This window comes from Scyliorhinus canicula, chromosome 1 (assembly GCF_902713615.1).
Source record: "Scyliorhinus canicula chromosome 1, sScyCan1.1, whole genome shotgun sequence".
Lineage (NCBI taxonomy): Eukaryota > Metazoa > Chordata > Chondrichthyes > Carcharhiniformes > Scyliorhinidae > Scyliorhinus > Scyliorhinus canicula.
The window spans coordinates 292,617,607-292,641,659 of record NC_052146.1 but is presented as its reverse complement, the minus strand read 5'-3'; the positions used below and the strand labels follow the sequence as shown (position 1 = coordinate 292,641,659).

Sequence of the window (24,053 nt, the reverse complement as noted above, 5' to 3'; positions counted from 1 at the left end):
CAGTGCGATGTTTCAGATAGTTTTATTTATTTAATTTTTTCCCAATTAAGGGGCAATTTAGTGTGGCCAGTTCACCTACCCTGCACATTTTTGGGCTATGGGGGGGGACCCATGAAGACATGGGGAGAATGTGAGAACTCTACTCGGCCAGTGACCTGGGGCCGGGATCGAACTGGGGTCCTGGGTGCCGAGAGGCCACAGTGCTAACTACTGCGCCACTGTGCCGCCCCAAATGTTAGATAGTGGCCATGTTTATCTGCTTTACTTTCAGTGATCCAAAATTAATTCATTATATGTCAGACATCTTAATGTGATAAGTTGCTATACGAGCACAAATATAATTTTATTAACTTACTTTTCCTCTCTAGCTCCCCTGCAATATGTTTTTGTGTGTGTGTGTGCATATATATAGATATATTGAAAACGGGAAATTTTACTGCAGTTCCTGCTTTTAAATTTACTTATTGAACTATCTGAAAATATCAAATGTCAAAGGTACCCACTCTGCATCTTTTAGGAATGAATCTCTGAAGTGATGTTAATGTAACATTTATTGAAGAAAAGTACCTTTGCCTTTAATTGATTGAGCCTACTCTCATAAGACCGTAAGAGACAGGAGCAGAATTAGGCCATTCTGTTCCACTATTCAATCATGGCTGATAAGTTTCTCAACCCAATTGTCCTGTTTCTCCCCATAACCCCGATTCCTACATTAAGAACCTACCTATCTCTGTCTTAAAACCACTCAGTGACTTGGCCTCCATGGCCTGCTGCGGCAAAGAGTTCCACAGATTCACAACCCTCTGGTGGAAGAAATTCCTCCTCATCTCAGTTTTAAATGAGCGTCCTTCAGTCTGAGGCTGTGGCCTCGGGTTCTAGTTTCTCCTGCTAGTGGAAATATCCTCTATCAACTCTATCTAGGCCTCGCCGTACCCTTTAAGTTTCAATAAGATCCCCCCTCACCCTTCCAAACTCCAACATGTACAGACCCAGAGACCTCAACCGCTCTTCATATGACAAGCTTTTCATTCCAGGGATCATTCTTGTGAGCCTCCTCTGGACCCTATTCAAGGCCAGCACATCCTTCCTTAGATACGGGGCACAAAACTGCTCTCATTGAAGTCTGACTGGACGGTGGTGCTGAGGTTAGCACTGCTGCCTCACGGCACTGAGGACCTGGGTTCGATCCCAGTCCCGTGTCACCGTCTGTGGAGTTTGAACATTCTCCCTGTGTCTATGTGGATCTCACCCCCACAACCCGAAGATGTGCAGAGTAGATGGATAGACCACACTAAATTGCTCCTTAATTGGAAAAAATAATTAGGTACTTGTTTTTTAAAATAAATTGAGTGCCCAATTCGTTTTTTCCAATTAAGGGGCAATTTAGCATGGTCAATCCCCCTGCCCTGCACATCTTTGGGTTGTGGGGGCGAAACTCCCGTAAACTCCACACGGACAGTGACCCAGAGCCGGGATCGAACCTGGGACCTTAGCGCCGTGAGGCAGCAGTGCTAACCACTGCGCCGCCGTGCTGCCCCAATAATTAGGTACTCTAAATTTATTTTTAAAAATGGAGTCTGACTAGAGCCTTATTCATCCTCAGATGTACATCCCTGCTCTTGTATTCTAGCCCTCTTGACCTGAATGCTAATATTGCATTTGCCTTCCTAACTGCAAACTAAACCTGCATGTTAACCGTAAGAGGATGTAATCCATCTAGTTGTAGCCAGAGCATCTCCAGCAATGTGTATTCCTTTCCCACTCTTGTACTGTCACCTCAGCTGTCCTGCAAGGATCCATCCAAGGTCACCTCCTCCTCATCACCGAAATGCCATCATAACTGACTGTATGCAGTAGTCCTCACCATTGTTCCCTGTAAATTTAGATGCACGTGCAGCAGCCTGAAGGGTACCATGCAGGCTATTCGCAAGTTGTGCTGTTTAAGATACCTTGTCTACAGCCACGCAAAAGAGATCTTGAAGTTACCACACACTGAAATAAACAGGCCACACATCTCAAAAAAGATCTAGAGGGGAAACACTGTCCAAACACTGAATTCTCTGAAACCTTCCTCCATAAGTAATTTGTTATTTACATTCATGTGTGTCAATGTAAACTAAGAGAGAATCTAAAGGATAAGAAGGAGCTTGTAAAATATCGTCACAAAAACCACTGATGACCTGGTCCCTCAGCCTCACTGGAAACTGCACCAGTTTCTCTCCCTTGACCTGCAGTTGCATTAATCTCTGAATTTCTTGATAACTTTTAGTTGCCTTCACATCTGTCCAAACAATGTCCTTTACGTTACAGCCTGCAAAGCTCCAGCTTGACGCATGCTATTGCTTTAGTGCTTGGCCAAGCTTCTGAAATACAACACACCCTGGTTATTTTCACATAATTAAATGCACTTTCTGGTATTGACCCAAATTGATGTTTCCAGTCAGCTTTTATTCAACTCTACTGAAAGCAGTGACAGATTCTGGGATCTGGTCCTGTTGGTGGCTGGCAGCCATCCACTAGCTCACCCATGTGGCTGCTCTTTGCCTGTGGTTCTATATGTTGTCAATGGACATTCCCCAATTAGGGGGCATTGCAACTGAGTAACATTTGGAAATGAGGAACGTGACTGAAATGACCAGAATTCATAAGTAAGTCGCAAATAAAATGCCTTCCCTAAATAGCAATAACCTCAGAAAATTCATGCCTTGATGTGGAAGTCCCAGAAAGGCTAAAATTGGAAGTTAGATAACATTATATAGTAGGAAAGACGTAGGAAATTTATGAGGCACAGATTGTGATTATGAATTCATAATTGCGAGAACAATATGACGAAGTTCATTTTCAAAAAAGGATCTGGCCAGATCGCACTAATTGTGGTCACCGTGACACCAAGGGGAACGGCATTCAGAGAAGTGTCACAAAGCTGTTTGTCGGAGCCTGAGTTGTGAGCGAAGGCTGAAAGTACTTAGACTGTTCAGCCTTGAAACGTGCACGGAAAAAAGCAGGTTCAAGCTAATTCAAGCCAAACTTAGGACCACTGCCCAGAAGCTCTTTATATAAAGTGTGATCAATGAGTTGACTGCAGATACCATAGAGTAGCAGAAGGGTTACCATGAAATCAGATAGATGCTGCAATGAGAGGAATCTTTCTAGCAGGATGACCTGGTGACCTCAGTGCAGGCCAGTGATCAAACGTGGAACTGCCCCAGTCTGTGTGGTTTGCATCAAGTGTATTTATTGACAAAGACACAGGATAGTTACTCATAAAGTAACTTTTGTATTTTCTTGTTTCATGGACCGCCCAGGCCATTTGCCATTCTCTGATTTAGAGACCTTGGTTTTCTGCAGGTACCACTGCACAAGCTGTGTGCTACGCAGTTGTAGAAGGTCTCTGGTATATTCTGCATGAAAACTCTTCTTGCTATTTATCTACTTCAACACAGCCATTAGTTTCTCACTGTGTCATCAGCTATCTGTTGTATAGAGATTTGCATAAACTCTTGTTGGAACAAAGAACAATACAGCACAGAAAGAGGCCCTTCGGCCCTCCAAGTCTGTAACGGTCTGATGCCACCCTTGGCCAAAATACTCAGCACTTCCTAGTGCTGTATCCCTCTATACCCTCCTATCCATGTATTTGTCGAGATGCCTTTTGAACGCCGTTAATGTATCTGCTTCCACAACCTGCCTTGGCAATGCGTTCCAGGCACTCGCCATCCTCCGTGTAAAAAAAAAACCTGCCTTGCACATCCCCTCTAAACTTTGCCCCACGGACCTTAATCCTTTTTGATGTCAACATGATCCAGACTATCCACACACCCTACCCAGTAATCATCTTCCACAAAGTCCTTTTCTTTGGTGAACACTGATGGAAAGCACTCATTTAGTACCTCACCTATTTCCTCTGGCTCAACACACAGATACCCACCACTGTCCTTAAGTGTTCCAATCCTTTCCTTGGCCGCCCTCTTGTTTTTACATATGAATAAAAAGCTTTGGGATTCACCTTAATCCTACTTGCCAAGGACTTTTCATGCTCTTTAATTTACTTGCTCTTGGTGGTCACAGATTGACCATTTGACCCGATTTGTCCGAACAAATTATGTATGTTATCAGGCTATATGCCGTACTTAAGTAGATACATTTAAAGTAGTAGTTTATTAATTGCAACATAACATTTGTTTAATGTGCTGCAGCTAAATATCTGATATCAGAAGGTGTAAATTGGGACTTGAAGCACTGATTTGCAAAAATATACAAATTGCATTTTAAATAAGCTTTCTGCACATGATGTGTTTGGAAATCCAATGTTTACAGTATTTAGCTGGCTGCTCATTTCACAGTTTACTGAAAGTATATTAACTCGTCAGCCGATTCGACAACGTTTTTTCTGATTCTTAGAGCAATGGGCCATAAAGCGTGTTGAGAGACAGAAATTGCCCAGTTTCAAACTGCGCAGACAAATTGCTGGAAAATTAGTGCTATTTATTTATATATTGTGTTATGTCTCTTGCAATGCAGGACCTACTGCTTGTGCTGGCTGCATACATCAGTGCTTTTGACAAATGAAACCACGTTCAAAAAGTGGCCTTGTATGGATTTTATTTTCCGGTGGTTTCACTATCAAATTAAATCTTACTGTTTTTTAAAAACTCGCTGAACCCTCTATATTGCTATTGTGTCGTAGAACAGTCTATTCTTTTGAATTGCTTTTACCCGTTTAAGAAATTGCCCAGAAATTCAAAGGGTCTCTAAATTATACACTGCAGAATCTTGCCACCACTGTCATCCCACAACAGAATTATAGAGAATATACAACACAGGAACAGGCCATTTGACCGACCAGTCCTTTTCAGTGTTTATGCTCCACTCAAACCCCCCCCCCCCCCCCATCCTTGTTCATCTCACTCTGTCAGCTGAACCGTCAATTGTGTGCTCCATCATAATGCTTATCTAGCTTCCTCTTAAATGTATTTATATCAAAGTTGGGGAGTAGTAAATATATGGTCACGTACTTCTACAAACGTTACCTTCTGGTCACTTGGTTAGTGCAGTCATAACACCAGCAAATATTCTGGCCGGGATTCTTTGTTTGGGAGACTATGTTCTCCTGCCGGAGGAGAATTGCTAGGGAGCGCAAATCACAAAGCAGTTCAGTGTCCCTCGCCATTCAGATTTATGCATGGTGAGGAATACAAGGGATTCCTGAGGGGATCCCGCCAATGGACCGCTGTTTTGAGCAGGCAGACTGGTCCTGTAGCTGCCCCCCCCCCCCCCCCCCCCCCCCCCGCCCCAAGCAATGTGACCATTACTGGAAAGAGAACAGCTATAACCTGTGTTTAATTCCCCACAGACCCTTTAGCTGCTGTAGCAGGCTGTGATTGACAGCTTCCACAAAATAGTTGTGAGCCCTACATTCATCTGCTTCATGGATGAGTAATCGAAGTGCTGTAACCACAATGTTTACAAACCTCAACCACATCAAAGAGAGTTGAGTGCATTCTAATCACACCCCTTCACACTTGAGTGATTTTGAAGTGCTGAGCTGGAAATTAACGGCACTTAACTGTTTTTGATATAGATGATGTGATTGATAGGGGCGGCACAGTGGTTAGCATTGCTGCCTCACAGTGTCAGAAACCCGGGTTTAATTCCGAACTCGAGTAACTGTGGATTTTGTACATTCTCCCTGTGTCTGTGTGTGTTTCCTCCAGGTCCTCCGGTTTCCTCCCACAGTCCAAAGACGTGCAGATTGGCCATGCTAAATTGCCCCAGAAATGGGGTTATGGGGCCAGGGTGGGGGATTGGGCCCCCATAGGGTGCTCTTTCAGAGGGTTGATGCAGACTCAATGGGTTGAATGGTCTCTTTCTGCACTCTAAGGATTCTATGATGTTTACAAACATTGTGGTGACAACACTTTAATTTTTTTTAAAATTTAGAGTACCCAATTAATTTCTTCCAATTAAGGGGCAAATTAGCGTGGCCGATCCACCTACCCTGCACATCTTTTGGGTTGTGGGGGCGAAACTTACACAAACACGGGGAGAATTTGCAAACTCCACACGGACAGTGACCCAGAGCCAGGATTGAACCTCAGACCTTTGCGCCGTGAGGCAGCAGTGCTAACCACCGCCACCGTGCTGCCCGGTACAGCACTTGAGAGTTACTCATCCGTGAAGATGAATGAAGCAAAATGGCTCACAGCTGTTTTATGGAAGCTGTCAATCACAGCCCACTACAGAAATGAATGAATGGCTTGCAGCTAAAGGAATAAGATGGGTTTAAACACAGGTCACAGCTGTTCTCTTTCTAAGAATGGACACTTGGTGCTTGGGGGGATGCGGGGGAAGAAAGAAGAGCCCCTATAGTTAGGGGATCGCTGAGGGGCTCCCTTTAGTTGGGAGTCTCCCTATTTAGGGGTCCCTGTGGGGGGTTCATTTTAGTTAGAGGGCCTCTGGTGGCTGGGGGGTGGGTCTGGTGGGGGAGTGGAGGGCAGGTCGTGCTTTGTGAGGAGGGTGGCCCTTGGATGGACTTTGGGGGAAACTCCCTTGAGGAGTGGCCCACCACATCAGATGTATTAAGACTATTTGCATGCATTTACATTCTCCTGCGGGCGTGAACCCCAAACCTGCCACCAGCAGGGGGCTGGAGCATTGGCGCCGATCCCGATTTTTCCCAGACGGCTGATTCTCGCCGTATCATGGACCCCTGCTACCAGTGGCAGGGGTGTGCAGAAATCCAGCCCTATGCTTCTCTGAGAAGAAAGTGCTCGTCCACAGTTTGCAGCCGTCTCAATGAAAAGTAGGAATGGCCTTAAAAATGTTCTCTTTTTACGAATTAGCATTTGTGAAGGTTCATGCACTTAATTCATTGAATTGCTTTGATTTACATGTTTAAATATCTATATTTTCCTCAGGTTTAAGGTCTTGGCAAATCAGCACATGTCAATGTATCCTAATCTGGAGGTTGATGTGGAAGGGGAACTGGAGAAACTCAAGGTAAGCTGATCAGAACTTGACTTAACTGAACACTGTTCTTGTGCTCCTACATATTTGGTATTGCCAATAACCAACAGCAATGGCTAACTGATGGTCATAATCAAAGAACGTTTTAGGAGAATGGAAGGAGAGAAAATAGTCATTTTGAATCTGATCTAAAAATACAGTTGAGCCGGAGCACAATTATAAAGATGTTTAATCTCATTAACCCACCCACCCCCAAAGCTCACTGGGCAGATCCCCGTTCACGTGGCGGTTGTGATCTCCTCGATTACTGCGCAGTGTCTTTGTGTAATTAAGTCCTTTTATTTAAATAATTTTGTTTTTTCCAGTTATTGGAGGGAGGAGGCCCTCAAACGTATCAGAACCACACCTAGTGTAGCTGGTTTCCCTTCGCTACAGGGTGATGCTGTCAACTCTGTGATTTGCAAGTTTAAAATGTTCAGAATGTGGTTTAGTTTGCCTTTCAAAGTTTTAATCAACAATCTACAAACACAATAATAGCATTCAAATTTAAGCGAACTATCAGATTATCTTCAAAACGTGAACGCACCTGGTTTTCAAAGTACAGTACATTTAACCGTGTCCTGTTAACTTTGTTTTGCTTTAATGTCAGTAAGTTAAAAAAGCCTGTAATCTCATTGAGCATCACAACTCTTTCTCTCTCCCTCTCCCCCCTCTCTCTTCCCCCATCTCTCTCTCTCCACTCTCTCTCTCCCCTCTCTCTCTCTCTCCCCTCTCTCTCTCCTCTCTCTCTCCCTCTCCTCTCTCTCCCCACTCTCTCTCTCCCTCTCCTCTCTCTCCCCAGTCTCTCTCTCCCCTCTCTCCCCTCCCCTCTCCCCTCTCTCCCCCTCCCCCTCCCTCCCCCCCTCTCTTTCTCCTCTCTCTCCCCACCCTCTCTCCCCCTCTCTCTTTCCCTCTCTCCCCCAGCCCTCTTCCTCTCCCCCTCCCTCTCTCCCACCCTCTCTCTCTCTCCCCCTCTCTCCCCTCTCTCGCTCTCCCCTCTCTCCTCTCTCTCCCTCCCCTCTCTCTCTCCTCTCTCCCCACCCTCTCTCCTCTCTCTCTCTCCCTCACCCCCCTCTTTCTCTCTCTCTCTCTCTCTCTCTCTCTCTCTCTCTCTCTCTCTATCTCTCTCTCTTTCCCACCCTCTCTCTCTCGCTCGTGCTCTCGGTCTCTCCCCCCCTCTCTCCTCTCTCTCTCCCCCCCTCTCTCTCTCTCTCCCCCCCTCTCTCTCTCTCCTCCCCCCTCCTCTCTCTCTCTCTCCTCTCTCCCCCCCTCTCTCCTCCTCTCTCTCCCCCTCTCTCTCCTCTCTCTCTCTCTCTCACCCTCTCTCTCTCTCTCCCCTCCCCCCGCTCTCTCTCTCTCGTCCCCCCCTCTCTCTCTCTCTCTCTCCCCCCTCTCTCCCCCTCTCTCTCTCCCTCTCTCTCCACCCCCCCCTCTCTCTCCCACCCCCCCTCTCTCCCCTTCTCTCTACATCTCCCTCTCTCTCTCTCCCCCTCTTTCTTTATCTCCCTCTCCCTCTCTCTTTTTTCCCCCTCCCCAGACACTCTCTCCCCAACTCTCCCTCTCCCTACCCTTCCTGACCGCAATCTGGTAAATCAGTTTCCAATTCTTTAAAGGTCCTACTGCATTGTTACCATTTTATAGTCCAGTGAAGAATTCAAACCCAGTTCCTTGGTCCCTGATGTGAACTTAGTGATATAATATTTCTGGGTCAGTGGGAGCAGGCAACAATGGGAAAGGCAGTGATATTTGTAATGGATTGAGGGCAAGCAACAGATTGGAATCCATAGAATCTCAACAGTGCAGAGGAGGTCACTTAGCCCATCCAGTCTGCACGGCCTTCTGAAAGTGTACCCTACCTAAGCCCACTCACCCTCCGTAACCCTGTAACCCCAGCTAACACTTTGGACACTAAGGGGCAATTTAGCATGACCGTGCAGGGCAGCACGGTAGCATTGTGGATAGCTTAATTGCTTCACAGCTCCAGGGTCCCAGGTTCGATTCCGGCTTGGGTCACTGTCTGTGTGGCGTCTGCACATCCTCCCCGTGTCTGCGTGGGTTTCCTCCGGGTGCTCCGGTTTCCTCCCACAGTACAAAGATGTGCAGGTTAGGTGGATTGGCCATGATAAATTGCCCTTAGTGTCCAAAATTGCCCTTAGTGTTGGGTGGGGTTACTGGGTTATGGGGATAGGGTGGAGGTGTTGACCTCGGGTGGGGTGCTCTTTCCAAGAGCCTGTGCAGACTCGATGGGCCGAGTGGCCTCCTTCTGCACTGTAAATTCTACGATAATCAATCCACCTAATCTGCACATCTTTGGACTGTGGGAGGAAACCGGAGCACCCGGAGGAAACCCACGCAGACATGGGGAGAAAGTGCAAACTCGATCAAAGGACAGAGATGCTCAATCATTCAGCACGTTCCAGGCAGATGGTACTGGGCAGAACAGTCTCACCTCACTTGGCGTTGCCAGTGGTAACCGGAATTACTCCGAGCTAGAGTTGCATCTGAGCCAAATGAGCCATTCTGGTTTAAGGATAACAAACAGCCTTAGCAGTCATTGGACTCAACGTTCGCTCTTTTCTCTCCCTGTAGATGCTGCCAGACCTGCTGAGATTTTCCAGCATTTTCTCTTTTGTTATCCGTAGCAATGGTTTTGTGCTTTTCGCTATGGTCTCAGTGAGGCACCAAGAAGCAATTGAGAGTATTGAACACCAACAGAAGTTTATATATAGTCACTCACTAAATTTTGATCTTATCTGCAGGGATATGTGGAGAGTATCAAGCCTATGGTAAGGGATGGCGTCTATTTCATGTATAAAGCTTTACACGGTCCGGAAAAGAATATTCTAGTTGAAGGAGCAAATGCAGCATTGTTGGATATTGACTTCGGTAAGATACCATTAAAAGTCTATGAAATGTATCATAAGAATTGTGCAACTCCAAGTACGATATGAGATTTCATTTTTGTACCCTGGCCATTGTGTGATTTGCTTCTACATCCTTAGCAGAATAGGGCAGATACCTGTGTATGTTTGTTTCCCTGCTCCCTTCACAAGAATGTGAATTCCCTACAAGTGACATCACAAACAGAGCTTTGTAGAAAGGTTTGTTCAAAAAGTTTGTAAAAAGACTTGAAATATGGGTTTAACAACAAGCAAGTATATTTGGCAGTTTATAGACAATTACATTATGGTTTTGGGATTTGGGTGGATTTATTTAGTTATTTATTTATTTATTTTTAAAAGTAAATTTAGAGTACCCAATTCTTTGTTTTCTAATTAAGGGGCAATTTAGCGTGGCCAATCCACCTACCCGGCATATCTTTGGGTTGTGGGGGTGAGACCCACGCAGACACGGGGAGAATGTGAAAACTCCACGCGGGCCGGGACCGAACCCGGGTCCTCGTCACTGTGAGGCAGCAGTGCTAACCACTGCGCCACCTGCTGCACTGTTTGGGTGGATTTATTAAACACATTTTGAAGTTTTTCTTCTCTCCTGCTCTAATCCTTATTTCCCAGTGAATACAACCTTCTAATATGTCTGGTCGCAGGTATTGTAATGAGACGTCGATAAATGTATTTTCAAACTTGTACCTGCAGAGCTGTACTTCAGTTACCATAATTTGGGTCAGGACTAGCCTGAATTGCTTTATAATTAAACCATTCCTCTTGTAGTTAAGAGATAATGAGATCTGACACTCTAGAAATACGTTTCATCCAAGTTTATTATTTACTGGCATGGGTCGCTCAGACTGGTGTAACATTATATTAGCACCTCTGTATTTCAAGGTTTGAATGGCAAGCAAGCAGTCAACAGCTGGAGAGGATAGCAGCACAAATGCATATTAAGAAATGTATTTCATGAACTTTAACATCGCGGACCAGCAAAGACTGATGAAGGATTCCTCTGACTAGATTGTTAGGGGCCCAGGTTGAAGCAGGTTTGACCAGGTTCTGACCATTTCCAAGTGTGAACGAGCCTACACCAAGAAACTGCCTCTAAATTGGCAATGTTGGTCAATGCCATGGGATGGCTGAGGCACATAATAGAGCAGAGTGAGTCCTGGACTGAGGAACATTGTTGGCAACAGAGTAGCAGGATCTACATAACTGCTGTCACTGGGTTCCTGAAGTTGAAATTTATTGGTTCATCAGCATTAACATCCTTCCGTTTAAAAAGCATGCAATTAACCCCAAAAATGATTCTGAATGTATCCGCTAAAAATAAATGTCGTAGGGAAAGTTTCTCCGACAGAGGAAATGGAACACTACAGCTGTAATCCAAAATACTGCTTATTAGAAATCACTTGCATTTATATAGCATCTTTCACACCCTCAGGATGTCTGAAAGCTATTCACAGCCAATGAATTACTATTTAAGTGTGGCCTGTTTTGTGAAAGTGGTTGTACGATTTAATTTATATTTTTAAGTGATAGTGCCCACATTTTTGTTGTTCACCACCTAAATTGTAATACTGTGTATGAAGAAATATATATTTTTTAATGTTTTCAAAGGTACTTATCCTTTTGTGACTTCATCAAATTGCACAGTGGGTGGTGTGTGCACAGGACTGGGAATCCCCCCTCAGAATGTAGGCGAAGTGTATGGAGTGGTAAAAGCCTACACCACCAGGGTTGGAATTGGGGCATTCCCAACAGAACAAGATAACGTAAGTCTTCCGTTTCATATGGGGATTGTAACTTGGGCATTTCTATCACTTTTTTTCTCCCCAGACCCTGTTACTATCTCTCTGTTCAGATCCTTGAGGTTGGCAGTCACACAGCCTAATCTTGTGCCTTTGGCAATTCTTTTTTTGCCTTTGGCATTTTTTTTTTTGCAAACCAGTAAGATATTCAGCAGCTGGAAGTTGACTTCTTTCCTCTCATGTCTTTTCCCCCCCACTCTTTTTTTGTTTTATTCTTCTTGCTGGGGAATCGTTTGAAAATCGGTGGCAATCCTGACGTTCCTCACCCAAATCCCTGCTCATTGACCAGCGCTGCAGGATGTTGGACGTGGATGAAGCTTTGTAGCTGAGTCTGCAACTAGCCCTCTCCCTACATCTACACACGTCTACAGTCAAGAGTGGTCAGGCATGTAAACTGTATCCAACTCTCCTCCTCTTCTTCTCCACACACACACCCCCCCCCCCCCCCCCCCCCCCCCCGCCCCGCCCCGTGGGTACTCTTGTCCTCATTCTGTCACCCCAGCGAGAGATCAGAGAAATAGTTTACCACTTCAGTAAATGCCAATTCGGCGTGTTGCCAGGCTGTCTACATACATTACAAAACATTCTTTTTGGAGATAATAAAATTAACTTTGAACTTTGTTTCAAGTTCCAATTCATTTAATTCAAATTAGAAATTAACTTGAGACCGTTTGTGTTTTTAAAAAAGTGACCTTGAAATACCAAAATGGTCTGTACATTCTCTCTATTCCTTGCAGATTTTGCAAGTGACATTTAAAGTGCTTATGCATTGAAAATAATGGGGAATAACCTATTCTATGTAGTGTGATAGAGGAACTATTCACAGAAAATGTGATTTCCTAGGTATTTGGGGGTGCAGGTGGCAAAGAACTGGGGGACCCTCCACAAGTTGAACTTTTCCAGACTGGTGGAACAGATGGAGGAGGAGTTTAAGAGGTGGGACATGGTGCCGCTGTCGCTGGCAGGGAGGGTGCAGTCAGTTAAAATGACGGTCCTCCCGAGGTTCTTGTTTTTGTTCCAGTGTCTGCCCATCTTCCTCCCCAGGGCCTTTTTCAAGAAGGTAACGAGTAGTATCATGGGGTATGTGTGGGCACATGGCACCCCGAGAGTTAGAAGGGTCTTTTTGGAGCGGAGTAGGGATAGTGGAGGGCTGGCGTTACCCAACCTTTCAGGATATTACTGGGCGGCAAATACATCGATGGTGCGAAAGTGGATGATGGAAGGGGAGGGGGCAGCCTGGAAGCGCATGGAGAGGGCGTCCTGCGGCAACATAAGCTTAGGGGCACTGGTAACGGCACCATGGCCGCTCCCTCCCACGAGGTATACCACGAGCCCGGTGGTGGCGGCCACCCTCAAGATCTGGGGGCAGTGGAGGCGACACAGGGGGGAAGTGGGAGGTCTGATAGGGGCACCACTAAGAGGGAACCACAGATTTGCGCCGGGAATCACAGGAGGGGGATTCCAGAGCTGGCAGAGGGCGGGTATTAGACAACTGAGGGACTTGTTTATAGAGGGGAGGTTTGTGAGCCTGGGAGAGCTGGAGGAGAAATTTGGGCTCCCCCCGGGGAACACGTTCAGGTACCTCCAAGTGAAGGCATTTGCCAGACGACAGGTAGAGGGGTTCCCCGCGCTTCCCGACAGGGGGGTGAGTGACAGGGTGCTATCAGGGGTCTGGGTCGGGGAGGGGAAGATCTCGGACATCTATAAGATTATGCAGGAGGTGGAGGAGGTACCAGTAGTGGAGCTAAAAGATAAGTGGGAGTTAGAGCTGGGGGAACAGATAGAGGACGGGACATGGGCAGACGCCCTGGAGAGGGTCAACTCGTCGTCGTCATGTGCGAGACTAAGTCTCATTCAATTTAAGGTACTGCATAGAGCCCACATGACGGGGACAAGGATGAGTCGGTTTTTCGGGGGTGAAGACAGGTGTATTAGATGTTCGGGAAGCCCTGCGAATCATGCACATATGTTTTGGGCATGTTCGGCACTGGAGGAGTTCTGGAAGGGGGTGGCAGGGACGGTGTCGAGAGTGGTGGGGTCCAGGGTCAAGCCAGGATGGGGACTTGCGATCTTCGGGGTTGGGGTGGAGCCGGGGGTACAGGAGGCGAGGGAGGCTGGAATATTAGCCTTTGCGTCCTTGGTGGCTCGGAGGAGGATCTTGATTCAGTGGAGGGACGAAAGGCCTCCGAGTGTTAACACCTGGTTAAACGACATGGCAAACTTCATTCAATTGGAAAGGATCAAATTCGCCCTGAGAGGGTCGGTGCAGGGGTTTTTCAGGCGATGGCAACCCTTCCTAGACCTCTTGGATCAGAGATAGAAACTGAGGCCGTGACAGCAGCAACCCGGGAGGGGAGGGCGGGAGGGAGGAGGGGGGGGGGAGGGGGGACAAAGACGAAGGAAGTACGGTAGCGGTGGTGGCACGGGCAAGGCCTGCCCGAGGACGCTGCTAGAAATGATAAGTTGGTCTGACTGTCGGTTCGCCGGGGGGGTGGGGGGGGGGGGGGGGGGGGACGCGCGAGTAGGGGGGGGGGGGGGGGGGGGGACTTTTTTTCTTTTTTTTTGTTAAGTAGGGGGGTTTGACTTTGTTTTGTTATAATTTAAATGTAAATGTAGGGGGGGTTAAAATGTTTGTATTTTGAAAAATTTCTTCAATAAAAATTATTTAAAAAAAAAAGAAAATGTGATTTCCTTCACTTACAGAAACTTAAGACACATAGAGTAGACTTTTTAATATTAGTGTCAGGAGAAACATTCTCATTACCAAGATGACATTGTCCAGAATTCAGGAACTTAGGAGCAGGAGTAGGCCATTTGACCCTTCGAGTCCACTCTGCCATTCAATGAAATCATGGCTTTTCTGCCTGTGGTCTCAACTCCACTATCCTGTCTACCACCACCCCCCATAACCCTTGACTATCAAAAATCTATCTAACTCGACCTTAAATATATTAAATGCTCCAACCTCCACTGCTCTCTGGGTAAGCAAATTCCACATGGTAACGACTCTCTGAGAGAAAACATTTTTTCTTATCTATGTCTTAAACTGTGTCCCATAGTTCCAATCTCCCCGACAAGAAGAAACATCATTTGAGTATCCAGAGTCCCCTCAGGATCGTATTTGTTTAAACAAGATCCCTCGTTTGTCTAAACTCCAATGGGTACTGGTCCAACATGTTTAATCTTTCTTCACAGGATAAGCTCATCATCCCAGCCATAAGTCAGGTGAACCTTATCTGAATTGTTTCTGACGCAGTCTATCCTTTTTCAAATGAGACTAAAGCTGTACACAGTTCTCTCAGATGTGGTCTCACCAAGGCCCAGTACAGCTGCAGTAAAGCATCCCGACTATTACATTTCTTTCCCTTGCAATAAACACCAACATTCCATTTGTCTTTTTAATTACTTTACCTGTGGACTGACTTTTTATGATTTATGTACCAGGACACCCAGATTCCTCTGTGCCACCAAGTTCTGCAACCTCTCTCCATTTAAATAGTATACTGTTTTTCCTTTCTTCAAGGGCAGCATAGTGGCACAGTGTTAGCTCTGCTGTCTCAGCACCAGGGACCCAGGTTCAATTCCAACCTTGGGTGCCTGTCTGTGTGGAGTTTGTACATTCTCCCCGTGTCTGTGTGGGTTTCCTCCAGGTGCTCAGGTTTCCTCCCACGGTTAAAAGATGTGCAAATTGGTTGGCTTGACCATGCTAAATTGACCCTTCGTGTTCAAAGGTTAGGTGGGGTTAATGAGGATAGGGTGAGGGAATGGGCCTGGGCAGGTTGCTCTCAGAGGGTTGATGCAGATTTGATGGTCCGGATGGCTTCCTTCTGCACTGTGTGGTTCAATGATTCCTGCCAAGGTGGATAAGTTTGCATTTTCCTACATTATACTCATTTGCCAATTTTTAAAAAAAAATTCTAATTAAGGGGCAATTTAGCGTGGCCAATCCACCTACCCTGCACGTCTTTGGGTAGACACAGAAATGTGCAAAATCCACACGGCCCGGATCGAACCCGAGTCCTCGGTGCCACGAGGCAACAGTGCGAACCACTCCACCACCACTGCGCAACCAGTATTGCCAAACTTTTGCCCATTCACTTAACCTATCAATATAATTTACAGACTCCCCATCTCCTCTTGACAAGTTACTTTCCTACCTATTTTGGTGTCATCGGCAAATTCAGCCACCTTACCTTCGATCCCTTCATCCAAGTCATTGATATAAGTTGTAAATAGTTGAGGCCCCGACACTGATCCTTGTGGCACTCCACTAGTTTGAGCTTATCGGGGGCTGGTTTAGCTCAGTTGGCTGGACAGCCAGTTTGTGATACAGAGCAAGGGCCAACAGGATGGTTTCAATTCCCATACCGGTTGAGGTTATTTATTTGCCCCTCGTTTGAGGTGTGGTGACCCTTTGGTTAAAACGCCACCAGTCAGCTCTCCACCCTCAAACGGGAAAGCAGCCTACGGTCATCTGGGACTATGGTGACTTTACTTACTTTACCTTTAACCATGTTCATATGTTCCCCTAACCCATTTACTCGTATCTAGTGTCGTAATCTTTGATGTGGCATCTGATCAAATGCTTTCTCTTTCTCAAAGCTGAATTGACTCTGCCTGATCAAAACCTACAGTTTTCCAAGTATCCTGAGATAAACTCCTTAATCACCGACAATAGTTTTAGTTATTCACTTTCTGTTTAAATACTTGTAGAAATTCTTTCTATCTGAAAGAGGCAGCACGGTGGCGCAGTGGGTTAGCACTGCGGCCTCAAGGCGCTGAGATCCCAGGTTCGATCCCGGCTCTGGGTCACTGTCCATGTGGAGTTTGCACATTCTCCCCGTGTTTGCGTGGGTTTCGCCCCTACAACCCAAAAACGTGCAGGCTAGGTGGATTGGCCACTCTAAATTGCCCCTTAATTGGAAAAATGATTAGGTACACTAAATTTTAGGGCAGCACGGTAGCATGGTGGTTAGCATAAATGCTTCACAGCTCCAGGGTCCCAGGTTCGATTCCCGGCTGGGTCACTGTCTGTGCAGAGTCTGCACGTCCTCCCCGTGTGTGCGTGGGTTTCCTCCGGGTGCTCCGGTTTCCTCCCACAGTCCAAAGATGTGTGGGTTAGGTGGATTGGCCATGCTAAATTGCCCGTAGTGTCCTAAAAAGTAAGGTTAAGGGGGAGTTGTTGGGTTACGGGTATAGGGTGGATACGTGGGTTTGAGTAGGGTGATCATTGCTCGGCACAACATCGAGGGCCGAAGGGCCTGTTCTGTGCTGTACTGTTCCATGTTCTATGAAATGAAATGAAATGAAAATGGTTTATTGTCACGAGTAGGCTTCAATGAAGTTACTGTGAAAAGCCCCTATCTGCTTTTATATTGCTAGTTTTCTTTCATTCTTCCCCGTTGTTATTTTCGTAGTCATCGTCATGACTACAGTGTACTTCAGCAGACAGCAGTGTTTCATATGTTTTATATAATCTTCCTGATTTTATCAAATATCAGATCTAACCCTGTAATACTGTCCTATTTATTTTCTTAGTGCTTGGTGGAGGCAGCGAATAGCTTTTGAGTGTCAGGGTTGCATTTTCCTGGTACTAATTCGAGCAGAGAACATTGAGTGTTCCTCAATTATAACTGGTTTGTTATTGTGATGTGTTCTGTCGCCATTTGTAGGAGATTGGTGCATTGCTGCAGTCGCGAGGGTCAGAGGTGGGGGTCACCACAGGTCGAAAGCGGAGGTGTGGCTGGCTGGATCTTGTCTTGCTAAAGTACGCCCACATGATCAATGGATTTACTGCGTAAGTAATTTCACAGGGCATGTTTGTTCTTTGTTTCTTTGGAAATAGCAGACTTTGATGATCAAGATTGTGCAAAATCACTCATGTTGGAATCTATTTGAAATAAATATAATTTGGGTCGAAATGCTACTGGTCCTAAATGGCTTTCAACATGCTGAGATGAAGCCAGTAAGATTTGAAGACTGTTTTCTGTTTCATTCCTGGTGTAGCTTAGCACTTACCAAGTTGGACATCCTGGACGTATTCACAGAGATTAAAGTCGGAATATCCTACATGGTTGATGAGAAAGTAATACCACATTTTCCAGGTAAGTGCATGCAAATGTTTTTGGCTCAGAAATAATTTGACTTCAGCTCCACACTTTGGAGTAATATTTCACTTAATTCTTTTCATGAAAGTATCAACCTGATTTCAGTTACCAGCATTGTTGCTTCCAGTTGTGTGTTTGACCTTATACCAAGGCCTCAGAATGATACAGTACGGAAGGAGGCCATTCAGCCCATTGTGCCCATCTTTGAATTACTCCCACTTTTCTTCTTTCCCGATAGCCCTGCAAATATGTTGCCCCATCCCAAATATTTAGTTAATTTCCGTTCAAAAGTTACTATTAAATCTGCTTCTACCACCCTTACGGGTACTGTACTCCAGGTCATTGACACTTGAGCACAGAACTTAGGCTGGCATCCCATTGTGGCACTGAGTTGAGTGCTGCGTTGTTACGGTCCCGTGCCCTGATAATACATCAAACGTACTTGTCCAAGAGTGATGGATGAGCAGTTCTTGGTGAGAGATAGGGCACAAGCAGCAGAGTTTTGGATTAGCTCATGTTACCTGAGCATGGAAGATCGGCCAGCCAGGAATGCTTTGGAATAGTTGAGTCCAAAGAGGTCGAAGGTATGGGTAAGGGTTTCATCAGCAGCTGGGATGAGGTATTAAAGCTGTTTTAGAATTTTGCTGCTGCAGTCTTAGTTGAAATCATAATTGATGTTTGGTTGATGCCATAGCATATACCCGAGTGCTCCACCATGCCATCTACAGGAGGTTCTGAGTAAATGCATGATTTTGCACATTGCAATTGGAGCCTATGGCAATTGCCTATTGTGACTCCACTGTACATAGCCTCAGGGTGACTGTGCTCTTTTCAGTACCACCAATGTTCAGCCTTACAAGCTGAAAAATACCACATTCATTGAAATGTTAGCCGAAGACTTTTTTCTAAATATAAAATATTAATTACCAAGTGTGTTTATTTTCCATTAATAATTACAATGCGTTGATTTTTTTCCCCAGCTAACATAGAGGTCTTGAACAAGGTAGAAGTTCAGTATGTATCTCTGCCTGGCTGGAACACCAGCACAGCAAAATCAAAGACATTTGAAGATCTGCCTGAAAATGCACAGAACTATGTCCGGTATATCGAAGGGTACCTTGACGTGCCTGGTAAGTGTTACAATCACCCAGTGTTACATCCCTCAAATTAGTGAAAAATTCAATGTAATCAAGAGTTTCTTTCAAGAATTATAATGCCTATGTGCATGCAATATATTTAAACATGTATTGGAGTACTTGCTAATAGCTGGAGTGCTTAATCCATCATATGGTGGCACGGTAGCACAGTGGTTAGCATGGTTGCTTCACAGGTCCAGGGTCCCAGGTTCGATTTCCAGCTTAGGTCACTATCTGTGCGGAGTCTGCACGTTCTCTCCGTGTCTGTGTGGGTTTGCTCTGGTTTCCTCCCACAGTCCAAAAATGTGCAGGTTAGGTGGATTGGTCATGATAAATTGCCCTTAGTGGCCAAAAAGGTTAGGTTGGGCTACGGGGATAGGATGGAGTTGTGGGCTTAAGTAGGGTGCTCTTTCCAAGGGCCGGTGCAGACTCGATGGGCCGAATGGCCTCCTTCGGCACTGTTCAATTCTATGATTCTATTATACAGTAGTCCCCCTTTATAGCGCGGGTGTTGGGGTCCAAGACAGCCACCCGCGTTGCAACCGAGCCGTGGATATCCACGATGGGGGTTTTAAATTTATTTAAAAATCTATGCTAGCGCTTCCCATTGAGAGTCTGCGGGGGGAGAGGTCAGACCCCCGTAGACTCACAATGGGAAGCGCTAGCATAGATTTTTAAATAAATTTTAAACCCCCATCGTGGATCTAATTAAAACAGTGTCAATTTCAGCGGCCGGCTCACTTTGATCCGGAGAGGGAAGCTGCTCTCTCACTGAAACAATCAGCGGCCGCTGAAATTGACACTGCCCACTGCTCTCTCCCTCCAATCAGAAACATTAAAACTTAAAAGTTGGATTGGAGGGAGAGAGCAGCGGGCAGTGTCAATTTCAGCGGCTGGCTCAACTTTGATCCGGAGAGGGAAGCTGCTCTCTCACTGAAACAATCAGCCGGCTGCTGAAATTGACACTGCCCGCTGCTCTCTCCCTCCAATCCAACTTTTAAGTTTTAATGTTTCTGATTGGAGGTATATCGGTATTGCGGAGCGCGGTATAACGGGGGACTACTGTATTGGGCAATATTTTCAGCTTATTTACCACTGGGCTGAAATTTTGGGCTTACTCCAGTCTCCCATTACATCTCCATCAGAAGACCCGTGAAACCCCACCAGGAAAATTAGAGTGCATTCTGTTGTGCAGGGGGGCCCAGGAGTTCCCCCTTTGCCCTCCAAAGGCGTAAACATCCATCAACCCCTTTACACGACAGATGACGTGCAGGAGAAGAGCCTTGAATGGGGAGGGGTTCCCTTACCTGAGTCCAGAAGAGGACCAAGTATAGAAATGATGGCTGCTACACTGAGTGAGTGGTGGTACCCTAGGCTATATGAGCATGTAGAAAGACCCCCATCACTGTGATCTCGGATGCACGTGATAATTCCACCTGAATGGTGCTTACACCTGCCCTGCCTTCCTGCAGATTCTAGCAACATGAATCCTATTGGGCACTGTCTAATCCAATGAATTACGTTCCCAGACCAGATCCTAGATGGCTCACATACTGGAGGGAAACTACAATATTTTATTTTATTTTGTAAGACTGTGCGGGAGAATACGTCGCTCCAGGAGTGATTGCACGATGAATTAGGGATTTGGTATTTTTAAACAAAACTTTAATAGTGACCCCTGTAGACTCTGGCTGGATGTCTTCAAAAAGCTGTTTCAGCTGTTTTCAGCTTCCCTCTTGTCCTCGTACAAGTCTGCGCTGCTTGAAATGCTATTAATCTTTTTAACTATCCTCCTGTGGGCAAAATACTTTACTTGTAGTCTAAAGGATAGGAACGTTGCAGTGTTTAGTGCTGCGGCTTCACAGCGCCAGGGCCCTGGGTCGTTTCCCGGCTTGGGTCACTGTCTGTGCAGAGTCTGCAGGTTCTCCCGTGTCTGCCTGGGTTTTCTTTGGACACTCTAATTTCCTCCCATAAGACCCGAAAGACGTGCTTGTTAGGTGATTTTAACAACGAACAAAGAAAAGTACAGCACAGGAACAGGCCCTTCGGCCCTCCAAGCCTGTGACGACCATGCTGCCTGTCTAAACTAAAATCTTCTACACTTCCTGGGTCCGTATCCCTCTATTCCCATCCTATTCATGTGTTTGTCCCAAGATGCCCCTTAAATGTCACTATCGTCCCTACTTCCACCACCACCTCCAACAGCGAGTTCCAGGCACCCAGTATCCTCTGTGTAAAAAAAACTTGCCTCGCAGATCTCCTAAACCTTGCCCCTCGCACCTTAAACCTATGCCCCCTCGTAATTGACCCTTCTCCCGTGGGAAAAAGTATCTAACTATCTAACTATCCACTCCTGTCTATGCCCCTCATAATTTTGTAGACCTCTATCAGGTCGCCCCTCAACCTCCTTGGTTCCAGTGAGAACAAACCAAGTTTATTCATACCTCTTTTCGCAGTAACATCATTTCAGTGTTAATGTAAGCCTACTTGTGACACTAAAAGATTATTATTATTGTTATTATTATGAGCAGAAGTAGGCAATTCATCCCCTCCAGCCTGCTCCGCCATTCAATCAAATTAAAGCTGATTCCTTCCTGGTCTCAAATCTGCCTCCCTTCTTGTTCTCCATTTTCCTTTAATCCATTTTTAAAATCAGAAATATATCTATCTGCTTCTTGAAACCACTTAATGACTTGGGTTCCACCAGACTATGGGGCAGCGAGTTCGACAAATTCACCACCCTCTGCGAGAAGTAGTCCCTCCTCATTTCAGTTCTAAATCTACCACCTCTCAACCTATATCTGTGACTTCTCGACTAGATTGGATAGCCAGATCAGAACTCAATTCAAAACCTTTCTCAAAATGTCTGAATACCTTCGCTCCACCCAGCAATGGCATCATCTCCCCAAGCTGAATTAACACCCCAGCACCCCCCCCCCCCCCCCCCGCCCGCCCCAGTCTTCCCTCATCCTTTTACAAACATTGACTTTTTCAACCAGCTCTTCCTCTTGAGTGTTGAAATATATTATTTTTCCTGGCAACTGCCACTGTCAAATCGACTGTCCCTTGGATCTCTCAATCTATCTCCTTCTGAATTTACTGCCCTCCTTTCTCTTAACTTTGGCCTGACAAACTACCTTAACTGTTCACATATGCCCTCATGGTGTCAGCCTTGGCTCAGATATAACATTCACACCATCCCAGCGTCAGGCGTTTATGGGCTTGAGCCTCATTTCAGAGATTATTTTTGTTGCAAAAATATACTCCAGCAAATGCTGCTGCTTGTCTCCGTGTGCGTCCATGGGAACCTGCTTCACGGAGCTGCTTGTCATGAACCTTGGCAAAAGCCACCTCCTCTCTCTTCAGGCCGCCTTTGCAAAGGTACATTCGCAAGAAGGTGAACAAGTACCTCTTCACCACCAGAGTCACCCCAAAGGCAGTATGTGGATGGGATAAGACTCTGGGCATATAGAAGGATCTGACAGGAAGGGCCTTTCTCACCACCAGCCAAGTTAGGCCTTGGTGCTTGTTTGAAAGTGCTGGCGATGAGGCATTCTGCCAAATGACCTTGACAGTCTTCTCAGGAAGCCATCCAACAGGCTCTCCCATCTCCTTTTCCCAAAGGGCCTTTGTGATGTTCTGTGCAGACCACTGCCTGATGGAATTGTGATCAAAGGTGTTTCTCTGCATAAATGTTTCCTCGAAGGACAGGTGATATGGCATGGTCCAGCTACTTGAAGCATTCCTCGGCAGCGTGGCCACGCCCATCCTTCACAACACCAGGGACAGGTAGAACCTCGGCACATAGTAACACTTGGTGTTGGCGTACTGAGGATCTATGCACAGCTTAATGCAATTACACACAAAAGGTGGCCATCAGGTTTAGGGCGATGTTGGGCACGTTTTTCCCCCCCCTTTATCTAGAGGTTTCTACATCACGTTCTTTCGAACGCGGTCCATTTCTGACCCCCAGATGAAGCGGAAAATGGCTTGGCTGATCACCACAGCGCAGGATTGAGTTGTGAAGGGTGCTGTGCAGATGGAAGTTCTTTCTTGCTCCTAATCCACTTCATGTTAAACGTGTTAGAGCAGAGCTGATGTGTATTCTATGATGCTAATAATGCTTTTTGTGCTTGCAGTTAAATGGATTGGGATCGGCAAGTCAAGAGAGTCGATGATCCAGCTGTTTTAGGATTGGTGTTGCCAAGAAGAGTTTGCTATCCCCAGAATTGACTTCAGCAGGTTGAGATCTGGTGATGTTAGGTCTTCAGCTACCAAAATTAGTATTGTTTCTATCTGGCAGAAATATAGGATGCTCTGGTTTTTGGGTGGGTGGGTTGCGGGGGGGGGGGGGGGGGGGGGGGGGGGGAGAGAAATCATTTAAAAAGTGACTTGTTGAACTCCTTTCCGCATTCAAAAAATGTACACTCTTCATTTTATTCAGGGAGTTAGCTGCTGTCGAATATATTGCTCTGACATAATGCGCTTCAGTATAACCTACCGGCACTGGTTTGATTTTTAGGTGAACATTGGAGGGGTTTTTTTTAAGCATCTAGCTGGAATCGCTGTTTTTTAAAAATTAATTACAATGGTGGAAAAAAACAAAATTAAAGCTTGCTCCTTATACTTTGGAGTAACGAGATACTGGTTTCTCAGGCTGGGGCCGGCTTGCTTTGTGCTGCAGCTGCACTGTCGCCAGGGCAAGGCCTTTTGAGCTTTGAGTGGGTAATGACGCAAAATTTTATTATGTTACAAATGACATAAATTGCAGTAATTTTCAGATTGCAGTATCAGAGCGTCCTTTGATTGCGTATCAGAGCGTCAATGTGTGTGATCAGACGGATGATAATGTATTTTGTCACAGGCATTGATTTAATTGATTTGGGCTGATGGTTCTGTTTTACCTTGTTTAAAAAAAAATGTGTTTCACTATCCGCTTTGTTTACTGACTCCCACCCACCTGCTCCCACACCCCCAGATGCTTGGAACCAGAAAGAAGTGTCTGTTGTGTCATTCATGGAGGGGGATTGATTAATTTCCGTTGTTTTATTTTTCTGACACCAGGAGTTATGATCGGTGTTGCTGAACGTAGTGAGGTATGAT

The 24,053-nt window shown here is 45.8% G+C and overlaps 1 protein-coding gene across 1 annotated transcript in view; it reads left to right on the top strand.

The window, feature by feature from the left end:
* The window catches only part of adss2 (adenylosuccinate synthase 2), an 86,249-nt gene extending 62,954 nt beyond the window's left edge, over nt 1-23,295 (top strand). Inside the window, exons 7-13 of the mRNA XM_038815374.1 lie at nt 6,918-6,999; nt 9,765-9,891; nt 11,517-11,671; nt 17,380-17,504; nt 17,714-17,811; nt 18,795-18,944; nt 23,090-23,295. Coding sequence (XP_038671302.1) covers nt 6,918-6,999; nt 9,765-9,891; nt 11,517-11,671; nt 17,380-17,504; nt 17,714-17,811; nt 18,795-18,944; nt 23,090-23,142 — 790 coding nt within the window. The 3' untranslated portion in view covers nt 23,143-23,295. The remainder of the gene's footprint in view (nt 1-6,917; nt 7,000-9,764; nt 9,892-11,516; nt 11,672-17,379; nt 17,505-17,713; nt 17,812-18,794; nt 18,945-23,089) is intronic.
* Nucleotides 23,296-24,053: the final 758 nt, after the last annotated feature.